Source organism: Gallinula chloropus (assembly GCF_964237585.1).
Source record: "Gallinula chloropus genome assembly, chromosome: 1".
Taxonomy (NCBI): domain Eukaryota; kingdom Metazoa; phylum Chordata; class Aves; order Gruiformes; family Rallidae; genus Gallinula; species Gallinula chloropus.
Genome location: NC_140085.1, coordinates 215569609 through 215579684, shown reverse-complemented (window position 1 = coordinate 215579684; position 10076 = coordinate 215569609). Strand labels below are relative to the sequence as shown.

The following is a 10076-nucleotide window of genomic DNA, read 5'->3' as shown; positions in this document are numbered from 1 at the left end:
GAGACCCTGGCCCTGGACCAGCTCTGCAGAGCTCTGCCAGCACCCTGGCTGCTGGAGCAGCAGGTGGTTGGTGTGATTCTCCTCCATCCTGCACCTCATCACCCACCTCACACGTCCTGGGACACACATCACCTGACAGCAACAGCTGGGTGGGATCAGCCCTGTGTGCCTGGCTCTGTCCCAGAGAGCACGAGGCCTTCGTGGTGCCACCTCCCTCTCCTGCATCAGGTGGAGAGGAGCAGCCCTGGATGGGTGGAATCCCAGCTGGGTTTGTGGGAGCAGGCTGGCAGGAGAGGGGACAGGAGGTGTGGGGGGCACAGGGTGTGGGATGAGCAGGGACACCTGGGATCTGTATAGGAAACACCCACACAAAGCCCAGTCCTGGCAGCGAGGTGGTTCATCCCCACTTGCAGCCACAAGACCACAGTGGGAGGGGAGGGAATCCCAAATAAAGAGGTAAATAAGAATCATTTCGGGGCTGAGATCAAGACACTTCAATGGGATGGGAAAGGAAGGTGATGATGATGATGATGATGATGATGATGATGATGATGATGATGATGAGCACAGAATCCCTGGGTTGGAAAAGACCTTTAAGTCCAACCATACCCATCCCCTACTAACCCAGATCCCTCAGCACCTCATCCACCCAGGGGGTGACCCAGCCCCCTCCCTGGGCAGCCTGTGAATGATGGTGATGATGGTAAAGATGAAGGAAGCCACAATGCACAGCACATCTGCCCACCCCCTGCTAGCTGATGCCCAGCCAGTTCCTGGGCAGCTGTCACACCCCCAGCCAGCTTCCCCCTGGTACGCCCTGAGCAGGACATGGTAGGGTACAGAATACCCCCCGGGGCAGTTTGGGTCCTCAGGGGGAGGAGGGATGCCTCAGCCCACAGATCTGCTGGGCTCTTCATCCTCTGTGCCTCGGGACCACCACCCAGTTCAGCTTCAGTCCCCAAGTGCCAGGTCTCCCTGGGTCTGACCCCCCCCCAGAGATGGGGACCCCCCCACTGCCTGGGCAACCTGGTCTGATGCCAAATCTCCTTCAGGGAAGGAATTTCCCCCAATCTCTGACCCAACCCCCTCCCTGCCCCAACCTGGGGCCACCTCCTCACCTAGCTGCTGGTCACTATTCCCCTCTACTGGGAGGGCACAGAGCCCCCTCCCTTCCTGGCCCCCCCCAGGCTCTGTGTCAGGCTGTGGGGTGCAGCAGGGTCACCCCATCCTCGCAGGGCAGCAGGTTGGTGACTGGCAGGAGGTTGATGATTGGCAGCAGGTCGGTGCTGTCCTCTGCCACCGCCTGTCTGTCCCTGGCCATGGCCCCCAGCCTTCCCTCCCCACTGCCCCGCACCGGGCCGGGGGCACCAAACCAGAGTGACCACGGGCGTGTTTCTGGGCTGCGGGACACGGGGGTGCCGGGCCGGGCTGCTGTCCCCCTGCAGCACAGGGAGGCACAGCCAGCCCCCTGCCCGCCCGGACGGGCGGGGCTGCGCCGGGGGGGCGCTGGGACCCCACAGCACTGGCAGCGCTGGGATACTGGGAGGGTCAGGGGGTGACGGGGGTGGCGGGGAGCTGGTGGCATCGCGGGGAGGTGACAGGGAGGGTGCAGGGTGAAGGTGGCAGTGCAGGCAGGTGGCAAGGAGGTGGCAGTGTAGAGACACGGCAGGGAAGAGAGGGCAGCGCAGGGAGGTGGCACTGCAGGGAGGTGGCACTGCAGGGAGGTGGCACTATAGGGGGGTGTCAGTGTAGGGATGAGAGTGCAGGGATGTGGCACTACAGGGAGGTGGCAGTGCAGGGATGTGAGTGCAGGGATGTGGCAGTGCAGGGAGGTGGCAGTGCAGGGTGTCAGTGCAGGGATGTGGCACTACAGAGAGGTGGCAGTGCAGGAGTGTCAGTGTAGGGGTGTCAGTGTAGGGGTGTCAGTGCAGGGGTGTCAGTGTAGGGGTGTCAGTTCAGGGTGTCAGTGCAGGGGTGTCAGTGCAGGAGTGTCAGTGTAGGGGTGTCAGTGTAGGGGTGTCAGTGCAGGGGTGTCAGTGTAGGGATGTCAGTGCAGGGGGTGTCAGTGCAGGGGTGTCAGTGCAGGGGGTGTCAGTTCAGGGGGTGTCAGTGCAGGGGGGGTCAGTGTAGGGGTGTCAGTGCCGCCTCTGTCCAGGAGGTGCCCCCCGCGCTCCACGCTCGCTGCCGGCCCGGGGCGGGGGGAGCGGCTCGGGGACGCTGTCCCGTCCCTTCCCCGTTCCTGGGGCTCCGGGCGGTGCGGGGAAGGGGAAGGGGAAGGGGAAGGGGAAGGGGAAGGGGAAGCGGAAGGGAAAAGGAAGGGAAGGGGAAGGGGAAAGGGAAGGGGAAGGGGAAGGGGAAGGGAAAAGGAAGGGAAGGGGAAGGGGAAGGGGAAGGGGAAGGGGAAGGGGAAGGGGAAGGGAAAAGGAAGGGAAGGGGAAGGGCTGTCCTCTGGGATCGCTGCACCGGCAGCTCGGCAGGGCCGTGGGCCACCGGGCCGTGCGGGGCATCACCGGGACCCCCGCACCCCTCTGCCCCTCTGGCCCCGCCGACCCGGCGCTGGCGGGCTGGGACCCCTCTGCTCCGCACCCCCACACAGGGCCGAGCCCCTGGGGCAGCCCCTGGCCCCCTCTCCCCACCCAGCTGTGCCAGACCCGTGGAGGGGTAAACCCGCCCCAGGAGTGGGGAGCTGAGCAGGGCTCAGTGTCCAGGATGGGACCCCTGCCCACCCCCCGTCAGCAGGAGGGTCTGACAGTGTTGGGGGGTTGTAATGCCCCCCATGAATTCCCCACCTGAGTGTGGAAGGGGTTTCAGGGCGCCCTCCCAGCAGCAGGGGTGGCTCTGACACCCCAGGGCCCGTTTCACCCCGTGAGCTGGGTGTACAGGACCCCTTGGGGGCTGGTGGGACCCGGGACACCCCCCATCTCCTCTGCTGCCCATCGCCCTTGGGGTTCAGCAGGCAGCCCCTCTCCCGGCCTTGCAGCGCGCGGCTGGGGTGGGCTCAGCCCAGCGAGGCACCACGGGCCGGTCTGGGGGAGGTCGCTGCCGGCTCCTGCCCCACGTGTGCTGTGCTGGGGGCTCGGCTGGCAGCTCCCTGCAGCCCCCCCGGGGCCACCTGTGTGTGCAGACCACCCTCTGGATGCTGTCTGGGGTTCCCCCAGGGTAAGATGCTCCAGGAGTGCTCAGGACCCCCGTCCCCAGCGCGTCTGGCTCTGGGGTTGTGGCCACACAGGGGGTGCAGGAGAAGGGGGGGGGATGTTCACAGTCCAGGTGCTCTCCCTGGGCACTGCCAAACTGGCCCCATCTCCTTGGCCACCCCTCATCTGCCTGCACCTGCCAGGCCTTGTCCCAGCTGGGATGGGAGCAGGAGGCAGCAGTGGCCAGAGGACCCGTCACCAACATGCCCAGCTTCTGCCGCTGCCCCCGAGACCCTGAAGAAGCCCCCCCTGCCCTGCTGCACACTTGCTTTCTGCTGGCACCTGGCCTTGGGCCAGCTCAGCAAAGGCCTGATGCTGCTGGAGCTGCTGGAAGGGCTGTGGCACGGTGCTGGGACACCCCAGGGGCTGTGCCGACCCTGCCTGCAGCAGGGCACGAGCGTCACCCGCAGCAGGACACTCCTGCACCCTCCCCTCGGCCTGGGCAGGGGTTTTGGGCTGTGTGGCCTGTGCCACGGGGCAGGAACGTCCCTCCAAGAGGTCTCAGGGCTGGTCCCTGCTGCTCCTGGGCTTTCAGACAAGTTACCGTTAACAGCAATGGAACTTGGCTGGTTATTTTCCATCAGGCTGCCTTCCTGGGACTCATCCAATTAGTGCTAACGAGCTGGATGGTAATTACAGCACGGGGCCACAGGAGGATTGATTGCTGGTGGTAGAGCTGCTTCAGGCCCTGGTTCCCCCCCCCCCCAGTCGGCTGCTGAGGGGCCAATTAGCAGGTTTGCAAACGAAGATGCTTTGCTGGGGATTAGACACCAGTTTCTTGTCTGAAGCCAGAGCTGGTGGTGCTGGGCTGGGGTGACTGGCCCTGCACCCCCCCGGTCATCATACTGTGGGGACAAACCTGGCTGCAGAAGCCCTGTCCAGGTCCCACCCCCACAGCCCCCTCCCCAGCAACCGCCTCCTTTCCGCGACTCCCCCAGCCCTGCGCGGGGGCACTGGGGCCTCTGTGTCCCCACGGCTGGCTGTCCCCTTGCAGAGGGAGGTGTGTTTGGGCAGCTGCGCCTCAGTGTCCCCTGATGCTCGCTATGGCTGCACAGGGACTCTCCTGGGGCGTCCTCTGGGGACCCCCAAGTCCCCTCCTGGTGCCAGGGGGTTGCTCCAGTGCCCCACTCTTGGGGCAGCTGCAGACTTCAAGCAGCTCCCCTGGGTCTGGGGGTGGTGGGGGAAGCTGCCTACTACAGAAACCATCAGCCAACTCCAAACTTTTCTGAGGTCTGTGACAATCAGAGCCACCCCTCCCCAACCCATTCCCAGGGCTGGGACATTTTAGGGGCTGGAAATGCCCCAAATAGGAAACCTGTTCCAGTGGCACCCCCAGCACCCGCTGCCAGGAGCTGGAGCTGGGGTGGTGGTTCCAAAAGGGCCCTTTTGTGCTGCTGAAGGGTGTTAGCTTGGCTGGGATTACAACACAAATGCATTCTGAGGCTGGGCTGGGGAATGGGTGGTGGTGGGAAGGGCTGGTGCAGGCTCTGGGGTGGTGCAGGTGAACAAGGGAAGGGGCCTCTTCCCTTGGGAGTCCTGGGAGGCTGTTGGCAGAGGGACCCCACAGGGCTGGGCCAGGCTGCAGCCCCGGGTGCCTGGGACAAAATCAACCCATCCCTTGGGCACCCCTTCCCTTGGGCACCCCATATCTTGGACACCCCATCCCTTGGGCACCCCACCCCTTGGACACCCCTTCCCTTGGGCACCCCATCCCTTGGACACCCCATCCCTTGGGCACCCCACCCCTTGGACACCCCATCCCTTGGACACCCCTTCCCTTGGATACCCCATCCCTTGGACACCCCTTCCCTTGGGCACTCCATCCCTTGGACACCCCTTCCCTTGGACACCCCTTCCCTTGGATACCCCTTCCCTTGGGCACCCCATATCTTGGGCACCCCATATCTTGGGCACCCCATCCCTTGGGCACACCACACTGTACCACCCCATGCCACCCATGAGAGGGCAGCTCAAAGCATCTCCTTTGTTAACAAAGGGGGCTTTTGACCACCTTCACATGGAGCTGGTGCAAATGCTGTCCCCCAAACTCCCCAACAGCCAGGACCCCCGAACTGGTCAGGAGCTGGACCACCAGCCCAGTTCCATCATTGAGTTCCCCTCTGCAGTGGGCAGGTCCCTCCCTTCACACATCCAGTGCTGCGCACGGCCAGGTGGGTGGGGGTTTTCTCAGTGCAATGACAGGAGGAACGTCCTGATCATCCCCCATGAACATCCCCTGCTCAGCCAGGACCAACCTCTCCATGCTCCTGCTTGTAAAGCACAGGGAGAATTGGCTGGTTCACCTCATGGGTGGGCTGGTGCCCGGGGACCATGACACCAAGCTGAGTGGTGTGGGTGACACAAGAGAAGGACAGGAGCCACCCAGAGGGATCTTGACAGGCTGTAAAGTTGGGTGAACCGGATGAGGTTCCACACTGCACAGTGTCTGGTGTTGCACTTGGGCTGGAGGAGTCCCAGACACAGACACAGGCTGGGAGAAGAGCTCCTGGGGAGCAGCCCTGTGAGAAGGACCTGGGTGTGATGGGGGAGGAGAAACTCCCCACGAGCAGCAGTGGCTCCTGCAGCTGGGAAGGGCGATGGGATCCTGGGCTCCATCAGCAGAGGGGTGGCAGCAGGGACAGGGAGGGGATTGTCCCTCTCTGCTCTGCCCTCCCCAGCTGGAGTCCTGTGTCCAGAGCTGGGGCCCAACACAAGGAAGATGTGGGGCTGTTGGAGAGGGGTCAGAGGAGCCCCGGGGATGCTCAGAGGGCTGGAGCAGCTCCCCATGGAGAGAGGCTGAGGGAGCTGGGCTGGGTCAGCCTGGAGAAGAGAAGGCTGTGGGGGGACCTCACTGCAGCCTCCCCGTCCCTGAAGGGACCCCAGGAACAGGAGGGGAATGGGCTTGTTAAAGGGCAGAGACTGGCAGGACAAGGGGCTGGAGTGAAGCTGGAGGAGGGAAGGGGCAGAGGAGAGACTGGGGGGAAGTTCTGTGCAGAGAGAGTGGTGAGGGGCTGGAAGGGGCTGCCCAGAGAGGGGGTGGGTGCCCCGTCCCTGGGGGTGTCCAAGGCCAGGTTGGCTGGGGCCCTGGGCACCCTTGTGTAGCTCCAGGCCTGGAGGTTGGTGTCCCTGCCTGTGGCAGGGGGTTGGGGCTCTGGGACCCTTGGGGTCCCTCCCAGCCCAGCCCAGTCTGTTGTTCTGTGATTCTATGACCTGGGTGGGCTGGGTAAAGGGGCTGTCAGAACCTCATGAAGATCAAGGGCAAAGTCCTGCCCCTGGAGAGGAACAAGCCTGGTGCCAGCACAGGGGACACCCGGCTGGCAGAGGGGCCCTGGGGCTCCTGGTGGGCACCAAACTGACCATTTGCAAAGAAGGTGAATGGGACCCCGGGCTGCATCAGGAGAAGTTTGGCCAGTGGGTCCTGTCCCTCTGCTCAGCACCAGGGAGGCCACGGATGGAGTGCTGGTTCCAGTGCTGGGCTTCCCAGTATAAGATAGGAGGACATAACCCAAAGGGAAGGTGCAGAGAGGCTGGAGCCAGGGTCTTTCCAGTGCTGCCCCGTGCCAGTGGCTCTGGACCAAGCTCACTGTGCAGTTAGGAGGAGAGGAAACGGCCTCGAGTTGTCCCAGGGGAGGTTTGGGTTGGAGAGCAGGGAAGATGTCTTCCCCCAAAGGGCTGCCAAGCACGGGGCCAGGGTGCCCGGGGCGGTGGTGGGGTGACCATCCCTGGAGGGATTTAAAAGCCGTGTAGGTGTGGTGCTCAGGACACAGGTCAGTGGTGGCCTTGGCAGTGCTGGGTCACTGGTTGGACTCGGTGACCTCAAAGCTCCTTTCCAACCCAAACAATCCTGAGATTCTACAGTCCCACCTGTTGGTTTTTACCCCTTGGATACTGTGGTGGCTCAGGCGGCACATGGCTGGGAGCAGGGGCAGGGTGCCACCTCACCCCCTGTGTGGCAGGGGGTGCCCAGCTCTGAGCCCACCCCACGTTTCTCTTGGAACTCAGGCTCTGGGGTTTTAGATTTTTATTGGTGGAGATGTTCCCCAGGCAGAGAGGGGGGTGCAGAGACAGAACACGTTGCATTTAGTTGTTAGTCCTTTGCTTTCCCTGAGCCCTCCTGCCCCGTGTCAGACACCCATTGACTGCTGGAATCAGGACAGGCTGGGGGGAGCTGCTGGAGAGGAGCTCTGAGGAGAAGGACCTGGGGTTGCTGGTGGGTGACAGGGTGGCCATGAGCCAGCAGTGTGCCCTGGGGCTGAGAGAGACAATGGGATCCTGGGGGCATCAGGAGGAGTGTGGGCAGCAGGTGACAGGAGGGGATCCTCCCCCTCTGCTCTGCCCTGCTCAGGCCCCACTGGAGTGTTGTGTCCAGAGCTGGGCTCCCTGGGATCAACCAGCCAGGGATCTCCTGGAGAGAGTCCAGAGGAGGGACAGAGATGCTGAAGGGTCTGGAGCATCTCCCCTGTGAGGAAAGGCTGAGGGAGCTGGGGCTGTTCAGCCTGCAGAGAAGAAGCCTGAGAGGGGATCTGATCACTGGTTCTCAAGAGCTGAAGGGTGGGACCCAGGGGCCATGGGCAGCCTCTGCTCAGTGTCTGTGGGGACAGGACAAGGGGCGATGGGCTCAAGTTGGAGCACAGGGAGTTCCCCCCAATGTGGGGAAGAACTTCTTCCCAGTGAGGGTGAGGGAGCCCTGGGACAGGCTGCCCAGGGGGTGTGGAGTCTCCTTCTCTGGAGAGATTCCAGCCCTGACCTGTCCCAGCGACCCTGCTTGGGCAGGGGGTGGGACCCCATGGGCTCTGGGGGGTGGGATGAGTCACCTTCTGGTGGTGCCTCCCTCTCTCAGTGCCCGACCTGCCTCTGTCAGCCTGTGGGACACTGAGCCCTGCCCACTGGCCCAGCAGCTTGAAGATCCCTTCCTGGATCTGCTTCACCTTTATGCCATAAACGAGGGGGTTGACCATGGGAGGGACTGTCAAGTAGAAATCAGCCACCAGGACTTGGACGTGAGGGGCCAAGCCGAAGGAGAACATCTGCAGGTACATGGAGAGCAGCCCCCCGACGTAGAACAGCAGTATGATGCAGATGTGGGAGCCACAGGTGCTGAGGGCCTTGAGACGAGCCTCTTGGGATGGCAGCCTCATCACTGACCTGAGGATCATGCCGTAGGAGAAGGTGATGAAGATGGAGTCTGTCCCCACCAGGAGAGTTGCCACGATGAGGCTGTAGAGGTCGGTGAGGGATGGGTCGGCGCAGGCCAGCCCCACCACGGCCATGTGCTCGCAGTAGGAGTGGGGGATGACCCTGGTTTTGCAGTAGGGCAAGCTGGTGAGGAGGCACATTAAAGGCGTCATGACACCAGCGGCCCTGACCAGCGACAGCAGTCCAATCTGGACGGTCCTCGAGCTTGTCAGGATGGTGGGGTACCTCAGGGGGTTGCAGATGGCCACGTACCGGTCGAAGGACATGGCCAGGAGCACCCCTGACTCCACTGCAGTGGATGTGTGGATGAAGAACATCTGGATGAAGCAGTTCTCAAAGCCAATCTCTCTCCAGTCCAACCAGAGCACAGCCAGCATCTTGGGAACCACAGCAGTGGAGAAGACGAGGTCGATGACAGACAACATGGAGATGAAGTAGTACATGGGCTCGTGGAGGCTCCTGTCCAGCCTCACGGTGAGCAGGACCACGCTATTTCCCAGCAAGGTCACGATGTACATGAAGCAGAAGGGGATGGAAAGCCACAGGTGGAGACCTTCCAGGCCAGGGATGCCCGTCAGGAGGAAAGGCAAGGAGCCGTTGGATGGGTTGGCAGCTGGCATGGCACAGCTGGGCCAGGCCACATCTTTGTACCCAGCTATTCCCCTGCAACAGTGACAGAGTGTTTGACCACCAAACTCTGCATGCTGGGGTGGCTGAGCATCAGTCCTGTGGTGTTGATTTGGGGCAGAATGTCAGGGCCTGTTCCCCACAGGCAGCTTCTGACCGGGTGCTGTGCTCAGCCCTTGCAGAGCAGACATCACTGGAGAGCCCTGGATGTCCAGCGGCTCACGTGGGGCCACCTCCACCCCTGCTTCCCCTTCCAGCCCCACAGATTCCCCTCTGGCTTTGGCTGTATGCCTGTCTGTCTCAAGGCTGGCTCCATGGTGTCCTGCCCTGTCACAGCTTCCAGCCACTATTGTCACTACTGGTGGGGAGAACAGGGGCACAGTGACCTCAGGCTCTGCCCCTCGCCCAGCCTTCATGAGCAGTGCCACAACAGGACCTAAGGGCTTGCAAGGAGGTTGTGTTCCCCCCATCCACCCCCGAATCAGAGACAGGACTGGGCACATGGGTTCTTGTCCTGTGAGTTGTCACTCTGGGTCACCCCAAAGCTGCACTGAGAAGATCTGTCCTTGGTGAAACTCAGCTGGGGGGAACTGCAGCCAGAAAAACGATGCTCCAGCTGCCACCCAGCACTGGGGGGGCACAGGCATCACTGACAGCCCCCGACTGCTCTTCCACACTCATCCACCCTTGAGACTGAAGGCCAACCCAGGATGCAGGATGCTGTCCTGTCACTGGGGCTACACACACTGTACTGTTTCCTCTCCACAGCCCAGAGATGTTGGGCTCACTAAAACATCCTCTCCTGGGAGAAACTGTGGGCACGTGGAGGTGGAGAGCCTCCACCCCTTGGTATCTGCCCTGGATAATCATCCTCATGGTTGTAACCACATGACTTTTTGGACATTGCCTCTGTATTCCTCTCTGCACCCTGCTGTGCCTTCAGGTGCTTGCCCAGAGAGCACCTTCCTTGCCTGTGCTCCCCAGGACCAGGAGAAAAGACCTGAAGCTCCTCCTGCAAGTTCCCCACCTCTGCTCACCTGCCCCACTCTCTCCTTTACT

The 10076-nt window shown here is 62.4% G+C and overlaps 1 protein-coding gene across 1 annotated transcript; it reads right to left on the bottom strand.

The window, feature by feature from the left end:
- Nucleotides 1–1195: 1195 nt before the first annotated feature.
- Nucleotides 1196–9010, bottom strand: LOC311188981 (olfactory receptor 52K2-like; the record flags this gene model as incomplete). Its single annotated transcript, XM_084260564.1, has 2 exons — nt 1196–1439; nt 8082–9010. The coding sequence occupies 2 exons, from the start codon at nt 9008–9010 to the stop codon at nt 1196–1198; spliced, it is 1173 nt and encodes a 390-aa protein (XP_084116690.1).
- Between the last annotated feature and the right edge of the window lie 1066 nt (nt 9011–10076).